General features: G+C 47.0%; 1 protein-coding gene across 1 annotated transcript in view; it reads right to left on the bottom strand.

The window, feature by feature from the left end:
- Positions 1–18,828, bottom strand: part of ATP9A (ATPase phospholipid transporting 9A (putative)) — a gene marked incomplete at both ends in the record, with an annotated part of 48,323 nt that extends 29,495 nt beyond the window's left edge. The window contains 8 exons of the mRNA XM_079543175.1: positions 626–706; positions 1,857–1,951; positions 2,515–2,566; positions 3,402–3,460; positions 9,335–9,443; positions 11,720–11,833; positions 12,507–12,651; positions 18,761–18,828. Coding sequence (XP_079399301.1) covers positions 626–706; positions 1,857–1,951; positions 2,515–2,566; positions 3,402–3,460; positions 9,335–9,443; positions 11,720–11,833; positions 12,507–12,651; positions 18,761–18,828 — 723 coding nt within the window. The remainder of the gene's footprint in view (positions 1–625; positions 707–1,856; positions 1,952–2,514; positions 2,567–3,401; positions 3,461–9,334; positions 9,444–11,719; positions 11,834–12,506; positions 12,652–18,760) is intronic.
- Between the last annotated feature and the right edge of the window lie 1,495 nt (positions 18,829–20,323).

Raw genomic sequence — 20,323 nt, 5'->3', positions numbered from 1 at the left:
AAAGGCAACAGGCTGTTGGAGTTACACAGGGGTGCTTGGAGAGTGATGCTCTGTCAGCAGAGGGCTTCTAGGACAGATGGAGGATTTTCATTAACCCAGTGAGATCTCTGCCTAGGTTGAAAAGCATCACTTGATTTCAGTACAGAAAGTAGAGTTGGACGAAAATGTATAAAGACAGACTTCCTCCTGAAAACCTCTATGCATTAAAAAAGAGAAAGGGATTAGTGGGAAGCTCACCAGGAACCCCTGCTTTTTCACAGGCAAAGGGTTTTAACCCTACAGAGACTGCAGCGGTGCTGATTTCCTTCCGAGCACCATGCATACATAACTACCAACCTCAGTCCAAACGTTCAGACCTAATGCCAGCAGTGGAAGGTCCCCCGTCACAAACAGCCCATGACACTGTTGCCAAGTCAAAGCTTCGAAAATAACATTTTTGTTTCAGATTTATTTCATGTATTTTACGGAGGGGAAAAAAAATAAGAAAAGAGAGCGAGAGAAAAGGCACGAGGAAGAGCATGACCTCACATTTCTCCTGAAAGAAGTCTGGCATCCTGCTGGTGTTCAGCAGGTTGGCACAGAAGACAGTACATTCATTATTTCGAGCAGATGTAAGATGACTTACCCTTGTGAAGGTCCCCACAAAATTGTGTATATCAATGTTGGGCTCTTCTGCATATACGTACGACCGGATTTGCAGCAGGTCCTAAACACAGATGTGTTTGGGGCATTTAGACAAGCACGTTTTAAGAATATACAAACGGTTCTAACAAAACACTTCAAGTCATTTAAATCATACTATTTTCTTGAGCCCAACTACCTAACAGAAAATATAACCATTATACCAGCATATTGAAGGCATTTACCTGCTCGTATTCATTGGACTGAAACCAAAGAGACTCCTGGGAGTTACTTGGTTGTTAGTGCCCCATAAAAACAAATGCAGCCTGAAAAAAATTCAAGAGAGCCTAACAAACACATCGCTTCCTAGCAAAGAAGGTCTGGATCTTCCAAGGTAACCAAGGAACATCCTAACTCTCAACAGTTAGCTTGAGATGCCAGTGGCACTGGGAGCAGTTCCATGGTGACAAGGAGATATGTCACTTCTGAGCAGTGTTTCCAATGCTGACTCCAGGTGAACTATTCACTTCACAGATTGAATGTTTTGCTTCAAAGCTTTGGTATAAAATAATCTTCCTGCAACTATACAGACAACATCAATAAAACGGGTACCCAGATTTCTTTCTTTCCTTTTCTTTTTTTTTTTAATTTTTGAAGACAAACTACTTTAGCTAGAGAGCACTCAGCCAGAGGAACCTACTTTAGCTAAAGAGCAGTTTAGCTGGGAAACAGCACATGTAGTGGAGGCTGAACGCTTGTTTCAGATCATACAGGGAAGCACTACTGGTCACTCCTCCTTTCACAAAGGTGAGCCATGAACTTCCAGAGCCGTTTCATGAAAATGCATGAGTTGTGTCTCTGAGTATACTGCAATCCAGGAGGAAAGGGAGCATTTCAGGTGTACCAGCAGCAAGGCACCTGTCCTGCAACAATACCTGTCCTGCGCTGAGTTACTGCAGTGGTCTCTGGAGCAGAGAGCAGCATTCCCCCATGAGCCATGTCCTGCTGCAGGGTCACCACAGCCTAGCTGTGCAGCTCTGCCTGACAGCCACAGACACCCAGCCTCACCCTGCCCCAAATCTTCTCTTTGTTGCCAGACTGAACCTGCACTGCGCACCCGGTCCTGTGCAAAACAGTGTTCACTTGTTTCTCAAAGCCATTAACTGAAGCAGAGGAACATTTGCAGCTGGCTGACCGAAACCTCTCCCCCCAAGTGAGTTTAGCAGGCAGCTTACAGAGGCGGTCGGCAGTCTCTGGGTGCAGGTAACCGGCAGCCGCAGTTTCCAGTCTGTCTCACCATCCAGCTGGTCGGTGCGAAGGAAGCAAGACCCTGGGGAGCATCCACAGCCATGAGTGCCCTCACGTAGGTACACCTACAGCTTACAGAATGGTTTTGTTTCTAGGACATCTTTCTTTCTTTGGAAACAGTATCTGATTTAAAGTAACACTTGTTAATACGGTAAGAATAGATGAATTATACTCCTGCACCACACATTTGTTTCCTCCCACCAGTTCAAAGTACAGTGAGATTCTGCTCTGTATCTTTAAGACATTTGAAATTAGTCATCATGCTCTGTAAACCTGCAGATCAAGCGTTTCCTTATTCCACACTTAACAAAACAAACCTGACCAGCACGTAAAATGATTTACATTTACAACGCATGGCATTCTGTGACCTCATTCACCCTGGATTCAACTACCTATGTTCTTGGACTAGCAAACAAAGCCAGAGTGTAACATCCTGAGAACTGGTGGTCCCTGGAAGCCTTTGAATTCCCCATTTCTTCAAAATTTTACTATTATCTATTTCTTTCACGTTTTCAAAAGATAATTTTCTCTAAACAACCAGTGAAAGGTTAATGGCTATTTTGACAATTGGTTCCAGATGTTTACCATTCTTCTCCGACGTCCTCAGGAAGATCATGTCAGCAGGGACCCGCTGGTTCTGTTACAAGAAGAAAGGCCATTATTGTGCACACACCCCACACGCGTGCACAGCTCCTTCACAGCCCCGGCCACGAGCAAAGGCTACGGAGGAGAAAGAGCATTTCTTTGTCAAACCGAAGCTTGGTATTCATTTTGCTTGGAATCCTAATCTCACTTCCCTGCAGAATCCCGAGTGCAGAATAACAACCGGAGCCAGCTCCCACTGACCAGACTGGCCAACGTCTAGCTTTACAAAAGAGCTAGTGATAATTCTGGAGGTCAGAAGAAATGTTAAACCAATGCCAGTTTCCTTTCAAGGAAGCTCTGTGCTGGAGGAAGGCACGCACCTGGGGCCTACAGGTACCAGGGTTTGGGTATATATATATATTTTTTATTGAATATTTTCAGACTAACAGTTTTAGAGGACACAGCTGCTTGCATGGAGAAAGTGTGAAGAAAATAACTGGAGGAAAAAAAGGGGGAAAATGTACATCCCAATGCCCACAAATGGATCTGTCCCTCCACCTTTGTGTTGGTTATACCAAACACATTTTGGTGTTGTATGCTGTATTTGTATCAGACATTTAACCTGTGTGCAGCAGTCAAAGATAGGGTCAGGGAGCCTTTTTGTCTTGCTACGGGGAGATCAGAAAACATTGCTTATAGGCTCTTATTCTGAGATCTGGTTTGTAAAGGCAGTGATGCTATTTCCAGGGCCAGGGGGGAAAAGGGAGACCCTGGAAAGTAATTAAATACTGTGTTATCCAACACTCAATACTGTAAGCCTATCATAAATCAAATACCTCAGTTTCCAAGAAAAGCACTTTACAAAGAAGACGCACATAAAGGCTCACCTTTTCAACAATGATGAGGTCTCCTACTTGTATGTTAGAGCTCTTCACCTTCACAGTCCCTGCAGAGGGAAGACAGCAGTGTCACAGCCCCGTGCAGCAGGGCAGGGCTGCTGCCCATCACCCCAGTGACAGCTCTGACACCGCAGCCATTACACTCGGGAAAACACTTTCAGCACGTGCCAGGCAATGGTGCAAAACCAGGAAAACTGCAACACTGATCCACCTGCTGCTTCCCCAGGTGGCTGAAAAGCCAAAGCTCAGCTCCCCAAGCTGGGACCTGAAAGCCACAACTAAAACGGGCACACGTTCAAAAGCAGGCTCGCTCCATCCTGCAGCACAGCGCTGTCTCTGGTCACCTCAGCTTCCTCTCCTTCACCTCCGCAGGGACAAAGCCCAAACCACCCCTGCAGAGAGCAGGCGCTACAGAACACATGTGTGTACTCCTTTCTTTGCAGTTGCTCCAAACAGAGGGTTAATTTAACAACTGGCTAGTAATTTCAGATCGCTAGCCAGCTCCTGATCTGCCTTCTCAAACTAACTAGCGATTTAAAAATCCATTAAATTGAACCTTGCCTCTCTGTGTCAGTTTTATTTCAACAAAAGCCTCTGTAAGGTGCTGTGATTTGGGTAGAAGTGGGGAAGGCACGTGGCAGCTCGCCCTGGCACAGACAGCACTCCTCCTGTACCTCCACATTCAGGGCTAACTGGCCAGATAGCTGTGCAGGGGTGAAGGAGAAGGGGGAGGGGAGGGGGAGCAGAAATTAGCACAAAGCACAAAGGTCACTGGGATTTTACTACTGGCAGTCCCTTCATTAGCATCCTTCTCAGGATATGCTTCAGTGTTTCTGCTCCAAATTAACAATGAAAGCCTTTCTGGGCTCCTGGCAGCCTGCTGCTTTGGTGACACACTGTGTGCTTAACAACATGCTTCATCACTGCTGCTAATAAATGCAGACTTCCTTGCATGCTGTAATTATTCCTACAAATTATAAGCAGTCATGGCCCATTTCACAAATATCTCATAGGTCTTCGGCAGATTCTGGGTTTTGCCACGGGGGAGATTTATATTTTGGGTTGTTTGTTTGTTTTAAAAAAAGGTAAACAAAATGAATGCTGGGCTAAAAACATCCCTGCCAGGCAGGAAAAGCACCAGGGATTAAGAGTCCATTACGCAGAGGCTTGAAAAGAAAAGCTGTGCTCCAAGAGGATGCAAAAAAGCATCCTTGGCAGCCTTCTGCACGGCCATCCAAAGCTAGGTGCTCTGACACTAAAAGGGTCTGACAGATAACATCTCTTCCTCCCCTTTTAGGACGGTTATTCATGGAACAACAAAAAGTGCTTTGGAATATTCCTCTGTGCAAAGAAGGTTGGAATCCCACACAGCACAGCACAGCACAGCAACCCCTGTGCAGAACAGCCCACGGGAGGAGAGGTGCCCTGCTTTGACCCTACAGGGGACTCCCTCCTAAAGATAGCACGGATGCTGTTGGTGGTTGGCAGTATAGAAATGCTTCCTGCAGGGCTCGGGGATGGAAGTTTGGTTTTGTATCACTTTTCCTTAATGAAATAAAGTTGTGCTGCAAGAAAAAAGAATGCTCTGGCAAAGCTACAACACATTTGTTTCATATCATTACGTGCATTAAAGGGCTTTTTGCATCACTACTCTGAAAACAGCAATACCTGCTCCAAAATGTTTTCTAAAAAGCAACTGGAACAGATTTGCCTGGCTCAATAACCCTCCCGACATCAGCTGTTTTAAAGCAAAAGGAGCTCTGTAAGCACTGCATGCTTTCACAACTCCTGTATACATATGCGAGATGCCCTTTTTAGGTAGCAGAGCCAATTCTGCTTCCCAGCATAGCCCCGGCCTCTCGTGGATGACATCCCTGCAGTCTGCACCATATGTCCCACCACGAAGGCGCAGGACCAGATGTTTCCTTTGACTCAGGACTCCCATAAAGCAACTTACTCGAATCGGTTTTATTTTGATCTTGGGAATTCTGCAATACCTCTCTCCTTCTGCGGGGAAACGAGCTCCTACACGTTAGATGCTTTCTCACACATTTGAGAAACTAGCTAATAACACAACAGCTTCATTTCCCAGTATTGCTTTGTTATTGAAGTATGCCTGTAATAAGAAATAGCTGCTTTTATAAAGGCACTCAGAAGGGCTTTCTAGGAACACCCAGGTCTGTTAGCACAATCACAGAAAAGCAGCTAGTTCTGATCTCTTCTGGTAAGGAAAAAAAATGTGATTCTTGTTTCATTCTGAATTGTTTGGTTTTGATAAAAGCCAGAAAGGAGATCTTATAATGCAAGCACTTTGCTGCAACTTTATCTATGGCCTTTGGAATCATCACCAAATTTGCAGTGCGAGGATATACCACAAAGCAGATTATTTAAAGTATTCAGCCAGGAGAAATGCCTTTTTCCTGTCACATGAGCACTTAAGATCTCACCATAGATGTGCACAGCTAAGGCAGAGTTCAAAATAGTTCATCTGGCATTGAAGATTACAGAGCAGTTTATTGAAACAAGTTGAATGCATGCCAAGAAGTGAAAGGCGGTTCGGATGCACTGCACCCAACTTTGGGCTTCTGTGGCTTCTATGCTGTATAAACTGCAGAGCTGGGCTCAGAGGGGTTGGGAAAATATTGTTTTTGTATGGCTGGTAAATGCCAATGATCTGTATCTTTAGGAGCACCCCTCGGTAGGAGGTCTCCTCCCATTCCTTTCTGTGGAGTCTCTCTCTGTTATGCAGTGTTACCCAGGGAGGGCAAGAGAGAGAGAGAGAAGAAAAACAAACCAAGAATTTGTGAGCACGGTTCTAAGCTTTCTATCATGCAGAAAGTCAGCACACAGCCTTCTGAACACAAGGGGGTTTGTAGGTTTATGAATAGGGGATTGAAATTTGATTATTTTTTATTACAATCCAAACAACTGTCTTTTAAAGAAAGAGCTTTCTATTTAAAAAAAAAAAAAGCTACAAGCCACTGGTTCATCATTTTGGAACGTAAACGGATCGTAATGGTGGAGGAGAAAAAAGGTTCAGAGCGATTTGTCTTATGATGTTAAAACAACACAGAAAATACCTGCCTGCCCTGCGTCACACCGCCCTCTGAGAACACTACAGACACTGCAATTCAGCAACCATATTCAAAATAAAACGTGATCCAGAGAGGATTCTCATCTTTCCTCTACAAAGAAAGCAGCTTGGCAAGGCTTACAAAGGTGAGCAACCCCAGCACCCGACAAACTCTGCACACAGGAGCAGGGCTGGGCTGCACGGGGACTGGAGCCCTCATATCTGTGCTCACTGCACCCTCACTCAGAACAGCACACGAGCAGTTTTGTTGATTGATTCTTCAGTATGTTTATGCACATCTGTGCTTCAGTCACCCTGACTTCATTTACACCAGAGAATGTACTCTCAGCCTTGATGTTGCTGTGGGGGAGTAAGGCTGAAGATGGGAAAACTATTCTCCAGTCACCTTAATGGCAGCTTAGTGCAATTACTCGGGGGAAATAAAAATAGCTCGGAGAAAGCTACAGAGCCATTAGATCCATTATTGCCAATCTCCAAGAGCAGCAGTGCTCAGCATCATGCCTCACCTAATCTCCCCCTCCTAAGCACTGGCTTTAGCGGTGGAACTATTGTCAGCATTCAAACAGCCAGCAACAATCCAGAGGGCTTTTGAGCAGCGCCCCTCTGCACTGCAGGGCTGTGCCAGTATCCCGAAGCACAAACTGTGCTGCGAAACAAGAACAAAACAAGTCCTACCCGGAGTTTCCCAGCCGCACTGAAAATTAACGGTTACGCTCAGCTGTTCTCAACTTAACTCCAACTTTGCCATTTGCTGCTTTTACCTCTGACCTAAAGAAGCTCCAGCTGGAAAGTTAGCCACCTTTTCCTGCTGCTCACAGACACATGCACTCAGAAAGCCACCATCGACCCCCAGCCATGCTGGCATCACACACTGCTGCTGCGGTCAGAAATGCCTCTCAGCTGTGGTGGCCTTTTCAAAAGTGGATGTTCACGTCCTCTGAAAGGCTCGACTACTGACAGACGCTGAACTTCGCACGAGACAGAAAACAGCTTTGCTCCCCCACCAACTTGATAATCACAATTTTCTGTGCTTTTCCTGCTCTCACCTACGCTGCTCGAGGGTTTCATTGCTGATTCTACACCAACCGTGTGCTAATAACAAACAAAGTGGCTTAGGATTTCCAACCACTGCCCAGCTGCCGATCCTCCTTGGGTTCTTTCACAAAATTAGAGAAGTTAAAGGATTGGGGGAAGGGAAATCATTCATGGGAAACGTAATAGCAATATGAAAAGAACTGAAGGAGAGGTCAGGCCCCTTATAGATCACTGAATAGAATCCAGAAGGCAACTCTTTTATATTTTTAAATAGATGTAGTATACCCCTCTCGGGTGAGGCTTTTGTTGGTTGCCAAGCATTTTAAGTGTTGTAGTAAGAACATGTTATTAAAACAGGATTTAATATTCAGAAACTCAGATTCCCCAGTTTGGAGATGTCTCATAATTCCCAGCATGTGAAACATACACAGCCCTAAGCAATCACTTTTTAAAAAGCAAGCTTTTTAAAAGTGTAGAAGTGCAATCGTTGGAAGCTGTGCACTTCTAACACACCTCGTGCACTGCATCTTATTTCAGGGCTGTAAACTTTTATAGCAAAGACACTTGAAAATAAAAAAGTTGCTTAAATTCAGCTAATTCCCTTCTTAAAAACAAAGCCATGGCGTCACCAACGCTGTCACAGTATTAGCAGCCACTATAGCAAGGCAGCATTCAATGTTTCAAATGAGAATTTAAATGCCTTTGTTATGTGTGACAGAGTCGTAAACAAGAGGCAGAGGCAGCCAGCAGCACCAGAGCTGCGCTCATGGAAGTGAGGGCTCTGCATTCCTCACTGCTGGAAGAAGGGGCTAAAGAAGATGCAAACAAAAATAAGAGAAGATATTATCAATACTGAGGAACTGCATCTGTCACTGCTTACAGAAACATACAGAAGGTGTGGTAAAAAGCCTGCATGATGCATGTCACAGAAGAACTATGAAACTCAACCAGTATTGCATTTCAACAAGGGATGGAGTGTGTCAGTATGTCAAGCAATTCACCTGAAACGTAACATGTGCACATCCAAGCTCCATCAGGACAGAGTGCTTGCACTGAACTCTGGTTTGCAGTAGGCATGCTGGAAGGGTTCTCAGACCTGGGCACGGCCACACGGCCCACCTCCACCCTCACACGTTGAATCTCCTTTTGCAGAAAGGACAGTTTTCTGACAGTTTCACAGACTGAAGTTTGATTTCTTGGTAAAATGCTTGTGCAAATAATCTGACACTGTGGATCCTCCTCACTTCCCTTGGCACACGGTTGTTGTTGCCATCAAGGAATATGAACTGCAAGTTTATAGGAATTGTTTGTATATCTGCTTCTCTCACCCACACTGTGACCAAGCAAGAAGTGCAGGCAGGAAGGACAGGAGAAAATGAGGAGAACAGCAGCAACACAAAGAGCACGCATCTGTTACAGCCCGCTTCATCCTACTGTGTGCTTGCAGTGTTTGCCTCCCTCCTCTCATTCCTGCACCGCTTCTCTCTGCAGAAAGGAAAACATGTTTCCCTCCCAGGAAAAGCCACCTCTGAACCCCAAGGTGATTCACATCCGATTTCATTTCCTTTGCTTACTCAAATCTACCAAGAAGGAACAGTAACCTGGAGAAAAGGTTTGGCCCATGCCAGAATTGAGAACATTGAGAATATGCAGCTTCCATCAGCTGCATGGAACCCAATGGAAGCAGCTGCAGGCTGCACGGTGAGCCCCAGGGCAGCCCCTGCAGGCAGCCAAGCAGTGCCTGGGCCGTGCAGCTCCCAGCACAGCCCCACACAGCCCACCCAGCACTCACCTCTCCCCGTGAGCTTGCTGTAGATCTGTGAGTTCACCTCCTTGTCGCGCATGTAACACCTGATCTCCTCCGCAGCCTCTCGGATGACGGTAACGGCGAGCACAAATCCCTGAAAGGGAACAGGGCAAAGAGTGGATGGAAAGGCAGCAGAAAAGGCATCTGCCTCTAACAGGCCGTGCAAAGTATTCATCAGTAGTGATGGCCGTGCCATCCATTAACTGAGAATGAAGGTTCCTGCCACAAATAAAAGCAACGTTTCTGGCACATGGAGAATGATGAGGATCACCTGTACAGGTCAGACTTTACAACACGCCTGTCTGATTCCCTTAACTAAAATTGTACATGCAGAGTCCTTAGGAAAGGCTATTTATTTTTATTTTCTTTAATGCATTCAATGCTGCTTTTGCAAATGCTGAAACTGGGAAGCCATCAGGTAACCTTTTCAGAGAAGCATTGCACCCCACAGTGCTGTTTTGCACCACCACGGAAGTTTTCATTCCGGTAACCAACAAATTGAGAAAGCAGTGAACATTTCTCTCCTATGTGCAATCTGCATCTGTGTGCTTAGCTAGAAAGTCCTACCTGCTTCTCAAAAAGGAAAAAGAAAAAAAAAGCATTGGAATTTTCAGCTTATGTTTTGGCTGCTTGAAGAGTCTTCAAATAATGACCTCAAAATATTCCCACATGTGCAGTCTCACCATGCCATCACACAGGTCATCCTATCCCCAGCCCTGGGACTAGCAGCCAGTGGTGAACAAAGACCTTTCTTATGCTGTTTTCTGGCCACTCCTGAGCCAAACCCCAGTTGCTCACCTGGCACAGACAAGTCACAAATGCCTGTACAAAACCAGAAAGGGAGTTTCTGTGTACTTATACAATAGGATCTGGTGAAATTCTTGTTGGATTCGCATTGCAAACGGAATTAAAAGTACTAATTTGAGAGAGAAAGCAGTGCGATCCAGGCATTGACACGAACAGAGCCTTGGCAGCTGTGTCCTCAACTTGCACTTTTACTTCTTTTGGATTTACGCCAAGGATTTCACTGTACTGGAAGCCTGAAAGGCAGGAAAAATTCCCTCTGCCCCTCCTCAGCCCAGCCCCTCTTAATAGAGCCATGGACTTTTTATCACAACCATTTCACAAAACAGCAAACAAACAGTGCCTGAGAGCACTGTGCTGCCATAATCAAATCTCAGTTGATTTTTTTTTAAATGCTTCTTTAAAGCAAACAGGATTTTTAAGCTCAAAGTTTTCAAAGCTCAGGAAGGTGAGTGAACCCAACCTGAGTTGGTTTCTGCTCGGAGCAGCAGTCGGATCAGAGGCCCTTCTGAATCAAAGCTATCCTGCAACACTATAGGCTGAAGTGCAGCAGGAAAGATATTTGCATAAAGAGAGAAATAACAGTTGTACTTGGATAAAAGCTGGGGAAAAAGTACAGCTATCTATATGAAAGCATTTGCCAGTTTTGGCTGGTTCATGCAGTGCAGTTCAGAGATCTAACAGCCCCACACAACTATTCTTCATTACATCCTTTGACAGCATATGAGTTTCTGCTTCAAAACTGATTATTATTGATTTCCTTTGATCAGATGAAACATGTGGCTATCAAAAGAAAAGGGCAAACGTTTAGAGGAAGGAAAGAGTATCTGCAGCTTGAACAGGTACGAGGCTACGCAGGTTTGTCTCTCTATATTTATATATATGGTTTTTATATTAAAAAATGGCAGTTATTTTACACGCAGGGCTGTTTCTCAGGTTTCTCTCATTTGTTTTGCACAATGTGGTTAAACCATGAATCAGTCTGTTGACCTACGCCTAAACTGCAGGTCAAACTGTTTGGCAGGAGAGCATAATTTGCCTCCGTTGCGCATATGGCCACTCTTTAAGGTCACTTCAGAGAGGTGCCCTTTGGTCCCTCGCTGCAGTAACCAGGCTGGTCTGGGCTCGCAGTGCTTGGGCTCCTTGGGAGGGCCAGATGCCCTCACAGACCCTCCACCAGCACACCCTGCCTTCAGAGAAGCTGTGAGCAACACACAAATCAGCAGGGCAATGTATTTATTCTGGTCCCCACTTACTTCACCACTTAACACACAAAGTCCTGATGCCTCTGCAGTCACCACGCACAGTGCTTGAGAGCTCTGTCTCTGCTGGCATCCCACTGATGAACAAGGTAGAGGCAGAGACCTCTCACATCCCAGGGACAGCTGTATAAAACAGAGCCCAAAGCCAGAGCAGCTATCTATGTGACATGTACAGAGCAGGGCCTGAAACAGCCAGCTAACTAAATGATTTAAGGTACTAACTTACAGCCTGGAGAAAGGGCAGCAAAAGAAATTGTGTCAAGAAATGAAAGTTTCTTAAGTAAACAAACCTCAAATCACCTACCAGAGGAACCCAGTATGTGTAGAGCGCACCAAGCCTCATTTCAACAACAAATTGAGAGCAGGCCAAGAGCAAGAAGTAAAGGTTGAAGAAGTATTTGAACTGGTTAAATAACACCTAGGAAAAACAGAAGAAAAGAGAAAAGAGGTCAATAACAGAGTTTGGAAGTCATACAGGTTGCACTAATGCTCTGAAACATTTCTGCTCATACATACATGGCCACTTAAGGCAGTCTTAAAGTATTCCTGGAAACTCTTTTCTAAAGATCAACCTACTCTTCCCAGCTGATGGTATCCTGGTTGGATAACACTGCCACGCAGCCAGGCCCGAGTATTAACACAAATAAGTCGTTTTGTTTTGGTTTTAAACTTCTAACTATCTTCACTCTGCAAAGAGACACTCCTAGCAAACAGCTACATCATTAGCTACAGGATTTGGTTTGCAAAAAATCACACCATAGACATCAGAAGAAGCCAATGAACTCAGAAAGCTTGGCTCAACCAGCGACCGCTTTCTGACTTTAAAAGTGGGCAGAATTGGACTTGTTTCTGCTGCTGCTACCAGAAGTGTCGGATGGATGATCCAGCTGCTCCAGCAGGGATGATGGAGCTGCTGCCCATCCACACAGCAGGCTGCTCCCCCAGCAGTGGCAGGGGAGAGGCACCAGTTCCCCCCTCACCCCTTAAATGCAGATGGCACTCATTTGCTTCTGTGCTCACCTACCATAACAGCGCTGGAACTGGGCACAGCGTTGGGTAGGATGACAGGAAGCACCTTTCCTCACACTTACCCCAGGGAGAAACGTAAAAAAGTTGTATTTCTGGTTGTTGATAACATTGCGGGGGTATCTCTGGTCTCTCTTCTCTGGATGGCCAAGCCAAACCGTACGAGGCCTTGGGTCTCTTCTCCCACAGCATCGTAAGCACTCACAGCACCTACGAGAGGAACATCTGATTTTAAATAAGGAGTTGCTCTTTAACCATGATTCTCACACACACCCCAGGCCCTCTCCACCTGCCAGGACAAACAGCCCAGGATCCTCCATCAGCCACCTCTCATCTGCTACTGTTTTCCACCACATTAAAACCACCTGTAAACCAGGAGCTCTCCTCCTCACCAACCAGCAGGTCAGATCTACAAACTTACCTTTGTCTTACTAACAAAACTCAAGAGAGAGAAATCTTTCTCCCACCCATGACTGTGTACAATACCCACATCACAAAAGCTGCTTGCAACATGAAGCAAACAGTATGGTGGTGTGAGACACTCAAATTCACAAACTTTACATACATTTTATTTCATTATATTTTTACACTTTATATATTATATATTTTATTAAGTCGGTATCTTTTAATTGGGAGTTCTCTTTTTCCTTTGCAGATGAAGAACTAAGATAAATAGTCATTTTACCAGTTACTTGCCTCTCAAATAAGTTTGAATGGATAACAGATGAAACAGTGATGTTCAGATTGAATAAAAAAATAAAACGGTCTATAGAAAAAAAAAATCCCTTTTTTCTGTAATGGAGGAAATCACACAAGATTAGCCTACATCTCATGTTTTAACTACAGTGAACTCCGAATGATAGAAATCCAAACAAGAGGCTTTGCCCACAGGAACAAGGCTGGTATTCACAGCTTCATTCGGACGTGCTTCCAGCTATGGTGGGAACCACTCAGCCCTTCCAGCCATCTGAAACCAGTTACCTTTGTTTATTCTGTAGGCTGGGCCTCTCTTAGGGATCCTAGTCATCAGCAACAGGAGCAAGGTACCTACATCCAAATATTTACAATAGGACGAAGCTTAAACAGCCTACTACTGTCGTTTAACAGATATTTTACTTGGGCTGGTAGTTTTTACAGTGTGATTTTCACCGGTGTGCTCCAGAGAAATTTCCAGCCATCTGGGCAGATTGTCAAGCCAATATCTAAACCTCCAGAGCAGACTTCCAGTCACGTTAAATTCAGTAACTTACAGAATATTTAGTCTAGAACGTGCATGAAAACAGTGAGAGAACCCGCCCAGGTAAGCAGGACATTCCACCTTCAGAGCAGTGTGCTCCACCCGGCTGTTCACACCATTACAGTGCTGTCAACCTAGAAGGAAGTTAACAGCTAGCACTGCAAAACCCTTACAACTGCTCCTTCCTGAAGGGCGCTGCAAGCTCCAGTACTGACAGCAACTCTGAAGGGAGGAAAGTGCAACGTAACTTCTCAGAAGTTCTGCAATGGAAGCCACAACTGCCCTGAGCATTCCCACCACAGAGACACTCGGTGCTGTAGGAATTTTAATGTACAAACGATGTGTTACTATAAGGCTTGAGAATGCACCTAAAAATACCAGTTCTAAGTACAGACACAAAGGCCATGGGAGGATCTGCCATGAAAAGTCACAGGTTTGTGAAATTCCTGCCCTGCCACACTCACAGCTTTCGCAATGTCCTGAATTACAGGGAAAGCAAACCTAAGACCTCATCAGACAAACAAAGGAAAAACTTCCTGCTCAGCAAGTTTTCAAAGGCAAGTACCAGAAGTATCAACATCTGAATTAAGAATACCCAGCATTTCTCCTACAAAGTCTCCTACACAGCCTTTCAATACATGGCTTCTAAGCAACATAAAGGCATTTGTCAGAAAGAAAACAAAACAACTTTCAACCAGTGAAATAATACCAACAATACTACAACCAGCAATGACCAAGCTGTGTGCTGTGACAGCATTCAGCTGCAGAGCCAGGAATCCCACCAGGCACCGCCCCACTGCTCTGAGCTGGAAAGCATGCAGGGCAATGAAGGCTGATCTTTATCTCACATATGTCCAGGTAAATCCCCAAAGAGAATGTTTTTAATTCTTACTTTTCTAAACCAAAGCACGTCCCCAGGATGGCATTTAACCCTCTCTTTTTCCCCAATCTTGTTCCCCTTCTGTCCCGCAGACTGCCCGCACTGCTGCGCCTTGCTGGGCATGCAGAGCAGAAGGGTGCAGCATGTCAGAGGCAACAGTCATTCCTGCACACCAATAGTGCCAGGGAATGCATGGCCTGGCACATTGCTAGCAACAGAGCTGCTGGTAGGAACACAGACATCCCTTAAGCACAGAATGACCACAGAATCCTAGAATCACCAAGGCTGGAAAAGACCTACAAGGTCATCCACTCCAACCATGCAGCTGTCACCAATAATTCTCACTAAACCACGTCCTTCAACACAACGTCTAAACGTTCCTTGAACATCTCCATGGTTGGTGACTCCACCACCTCCCTGGGCAGCCCACTGCAGCGCCTGACCACTCTTTCAGATGTCTTCCCCAGAAAAGAAAAAAAAAAAATCAAGTCTCATTGTACTTATTTCAACTCTGATGCTGTCATTAATGAGGAATGCATACCTAAGCCCACAAGTTCTGCTTGAAAACCCTTCGTATGCCATCCTCAGTCCTTACAGGCTGCCTTACGCAAACAGGAGTGGCTGCAGCAGCACTCAGTGCTTCCACAGACCAATGGCACATCCCACAAACCGCCCAGGATCACGTGCAGGCAGGATGACTTCACTACCTGACTCCTTCTGTATTACACTGCCAACGTTGCAAGCTGAGTAAACGCCACTTGTTACCTCCCATGTGCACCCCAGAGGCATGGAGTGCTTGCACAGAGCAGGGACAGCCATGTCTGTGTGCACCCTCCTGCGCTGCAGTGCTACGTGTCAGACTTGGGACACCCATGTGCAAGGATGGCAAACTTTTACAAACATGAAAATGTTTACAAAGACAGCTTAAACGAAGAAGTTCCCCTTGTGTTATGTTATTCACATTCTAAATCACAATTTGACAAACAAAAAAAAACCCAGACTCAGAAATCACCCTGAAGGACAATCGCTCAGAAGCATCTCTTCTGAAATGAACTGCCTCCCAAACTCCAAGTCCTATAGGCAGTGTGGCTCTTCACCTGCACTGGGAGCTAAATGAACAGGAGCTGCTGAAGGTCACGGGGGCTCACTGTGCAATCACAGGGAGCACTACAGAAATGCACTCTCAGCAATGATGCGAGCAGCAGTAATACAACAGACTGACTGTCAGATGCGTGATGAACAGCCATCACCAAGCAGCATGTTGGACAGAGAAACATTTTAGAGAGAAAATGAAAAAAAAGCTTATGAATGCACAACAAAACTAATGGAAAAGTGCCACATTTTCCTAAAACTGGAGTAGATTTAGTCCAGTCAGTGCTGAAGCACATCATATATTTAATCATTCCTCCAACAATCCCATTTCTCAGATGGCATTTCCATGTTTCTCACAGGTGACACTGTTAAGGATCTGCAACCTACAAACCAGCCTCCTGCATATCAGTATTGTAAATGCATATAAAAGTAGCATATAAAGTAAGTGCATATAAAAGTATTTCCTACTGATATTAAAAACAAATGAACCAAGCCAAGCCAAGCAGGCACACTGCCCAGCTCCGCCAGCACCCCAGCCCAGCCCTGCACACCCACCTGCAGGCGGCCAGGAGCTCCCATCTCCCTCTGCTGACTTTGAAATGGAATTTGCCATTTTAAGCAGACCCATAGAGCACAAACACGGACTGTAAAGCTCCTCCTCCCCAGTCTCATTCCCTGTTCTCCCTCCCGCATTCCTGGATCAAGGCCTCTTCACATTGCAGAGGCATGGTGAGCACAGCAGCTCGCTGGATTCAAAAAAAGCCTTGCAGGATTGCAGACTGAGACCATAAGCTATTTAAGGAAAAACTTCTGCTGTGCACTGAAAGGAGTGCCTGGAGGGCTTCAGGAGCTTGCAGCTCACTCCCATCAGTGCTCACCCCGGGAAGCTCCCATGCCACACCGCCATCCTCCACCACCTTGTGCCATCCTCCCTTCCCAACTGGCACACATCTGAGTGGTCCTCAGAGTGCTGCAAGGCCATTGGGAAACGTGGCTGAATTCATGGAGTACAGCTGCAAAGCACAGAGAGCACATGCTCTCTGACAACAGCCAGGAAGGCCCACATGAAAGTTATGCTGCGGAACAGATAACCACTACTCCCATTGGTTTATTAAGCACATGCTTTCTCTCACTAACACAGATCTCAGCTGTCTGGACCATTATTCATCTCTGCAAAGCTACTGTACGAGTTCCTCCCTGGCTGCTCTTCAAAGCACACTACAAGCTGAGGCTGTAATCAAAGCAGCATTGAGATGACACCTGTCCTCTGCTGCCTGTATGAGAATTAGGTATGAGAATTGGGCATTTATTCCTTTTTTATTTTTTTCTATGAAGTCATTCAGTCCATGAAATTAAATCTATTTCTCACTCCAGAAGACACCAAGCCAGCAAAATCTGTCTAAGAACTTGCCCCTATGGGGAAAAAGGCAGACATGCTAGAAACTACAGTCAGTCTTTGTTAAAATGAAGCCTTTCACAGCTTGGTTACCAGCAGATTTTCACATGTATAAACAAAGATGACTTGCAAATGCCTTTGTTTGTGTTTTTCTCAGAGGAAACAGGAGGAAGGTCCTGATGACAGCGCAGGGCTCCCCACACTCCATCCCAGACCTGACCCCAGGACCTGCCCTGGCCTGCTGACTGACTCCTCCTGCAGTTGCTCATAATACTTTGGATTCCTCCACCTCAGTGCTTTGCTACCCACACTATCATTTGATTGAATTACAGCCTAATAATCAGACAAACAAGACATAAGCTCCCAGGAAGCAATCAAATACCCAAACAAGAAAACCTAAAGCCAAGTTATTCAGACTGCCATTAAGAAAAACCCCACGTAATCTTCCTTCAGAACTTCAGGCTGCCAGCATTTCTTGATGGCACAGAAGCAGCGTCTGCGTGTCTGCTGACACCAGCTGAGGTCTGGTGCCACTGAGCTGCAGCTTGGGTTAGGTGGAGGTTATTACTGCCAGCCACTACCAACCACTTCATAGTAGAGATGTGCCAGAGATCAGAGCATTTTCTGACCAAAAAAAAGATTCAAGAAGCTTTGAGAAATTTCTCTGGCTGCCGCTGCCTCCTCTCTCTGAGCCTTTTCAATCACATCACTGAATTCAATGCCATGGTGGCTGCACCTCGTGGAACCTGTCCAGCAGCACATGTCATGCAGGGGCTGGGAGTTCTGTGCTGCATCACACGTACCTTCCAGCTCAGGCTTAACTGCCACAGACACTGCTTCATCAGCTCACAGAAACTGTGCTGGTAGTTTATTATTCATTATACTGCTCCCTATTAAGTACAATAACTTCAATTAGAGGAGCCTGAAATGAAGGCCATCAACCCAAACCATAACAAACAATGGGAAAATAACAATTTCCTCTCGTTCTAGCAGGCATTATTTCCTTCGAGGCTTTGCTTTCTTTTGCTAGCATCACTCACCGCGCCTACAAATACATCCAATGCAGAGCCAAGTTCTGCACGGCAACCTGACAGCCAGGTAACCCGGGTGCCCCGCGCACACCAACCCGTCTGCAGGCAGTGCCATTTCCCACGAAATTCATTCTTACTCAGCTTCCTGTCTGGAAGCACCGGCAGAACACATCCACTGCAACATCCAGCATAAGGACATTGTATTGCTTTCGCTGATACAGTTACAGAGCGTTCAGCCGGAGACCTTCGGCACAGCCCCGCACACCGTTCCCAGGCAGAGCCGCTCCCACGGACCATCCCGCAGCTCCCGGCTCTCACACGGCTGTTCCGGCAGCGCTGCTCCGTGCCCGCCGACCCCCAGCGGTGGGTTCGTGGGTTCGATAATCGCAGGCCCCGTTCTGCCCCAGCCCCGGCTCCGCAGGGCCGCCCAGCAGGATCCTTCCCAGCGCCGGGCGTGCCACGGCAATGGCGCCGGGAACGACCTGTCAGCGGCCGCCAGCTCCGTCCTCGTCCTCGTCCTCCTTCTTTTTCTCCTCTTCCTCCTCCTCCCACTTCGCTCCCTCAACCGCTGCCCAGCGGCGACCCCCGCCCCGCAGAGGCCCCGAGCAGAACCGCGACACGGGCAGCAGCACGGCGAGGCAGCGGAGCCCCGGCCTCGCGCAGCCGCCCCGCGGAGCGCTCACCCGCTGCGGTGCTTGCTGTCCATCCGCTTCTTCTGCCGGACCGGCTGCAGCGGGATGTTGTCGGTCATGGCCGCGGCGGCCGGGGCGGAGCGGGGCGGGATGCGCTTCCCAGCAGCGCCTCGGCTCGGCGCGGCTCCGCCGACGGGGCCGCACTCCCAGCACGCAGGTGCCGCGCCCGCCCCGCCCGGTTCGCCCCGCCCCGGCTCGGTTCTGACCCGCAGGCGGCACCGGCTCGGAACCCGCTGGCGGGGTACCGCGCTGCCGGCACCCGTGCCCGCCAGCATCCCGCATCCCGCATCCCACCTGCCGCTTCCCCTTGGTGCCCCCAGCTCTTCTTCCCAGCCGAGCTCAGCACCCTCATGCTGGCATCGCTGGTCGTCTGCACGCGTGGCCACCTGGGCTTTCCCGGAGCAACAGGCCCGTGGCACGACCTGTGCGTCCTCTGCCTCCTTCAGCCGGCACATGTGGACAGGTAGAGGTGCTGCTTGTGTCTCCCATTACACCACCCCTCCACCCACATCACAGGACCAGGATCCCAGGGCTGCCCCTCGCATCATTCTTGCCTGATGACCATCACCCACAACCGGCCACGACTCACTTTCAGGCCTGATTCAGATTTCAACTGTAAATTCAGACAGGAGTCATCCCAACATTTCTGTTCTGTTTAAGACTCAAAGCTTTTCTTTGCAAAGCTTTTCTTTCCCCGTTCCTGCAGCCACTCCCCATAAGACTTGTGCTCCAGACCCTGTTCAGCTTTGCTGCCCAGCTCTGGGTGTGCTCCAGGGGCCTCAGTGACCTTCCTGTAGTGAGGGGCCCAACACTGAGCACAGCACTCGGGGCAGCCTCACCGGTGGCAGTACGGAGGGGCGATCACCTCCTGCTGACCACCTCCTTCCTGCCTGAAACCACCAGATTCACACCTGTGCCCCCCACGGATGGAGGAAATGCCCAGTGCTGATAAGGATCAAATAAAACAGAGCTACATGTCCATCTCAGCATCTTCTGCTGCAGTCTTGGTCACCGCAGGATCTACATCTCTTTCTAGTTCAAGGCCAGCTTTTACTCATCCACTTGCAGACTGCTGGCAAAACCTTTCCCTTACCAAATAACCTGCCCACAGTCGGTCACCAGGCAAAGAGATCTGTGTCCTTGTACCTGCTGGCAGTGCTGCTGCAGCTCCTTGCCCTGCCTGCACTTTGTCTTGTAGCTCATCGTCCTGCTGAGCTAAAATACCACAGTGACAGTGACCAAGAGCAGGGAATAAGTGAGCCATAGTGTAAGTGCAACAGCTCTGTCTGTGTGACATATTAAAGCACACGAGGCATTCCCATTTAAAACATACATTACCTGCAGAGTGCTTTCCTGCCAAGTTTCACCGTGGGATTGTGGGCAAGTAAAACGCATGATAAAAATGATGAATCGTTATTCAGCAACACCACACAAGCATGCTGTGTATTGTAATATACAAACCATGGCATTCAAATGACAGGCTTTAAAATACCCATTGGGTGCAAAATACCTGTGTCCTGATGGAACAGCAAACACTGCTCTGCAGTCCTTCAG

The sequence above is a fragment of the Tetrao urogallus genome, assembly GCF_951394365.1.
Source record: "Tetrao urogallus genome assembly, chromosome: 16".
Classification (NCBI taxonomy): Eukaryota; Metazoa; Chordata; class Aves; order Galliformes; family Phasianidae; genus Tetrao; species Tetrao urogallus.
Note: the sequence above shows the minus strand (reverse complement) of the source record. Positions and strands in the feature narration are given on the sequence as shown.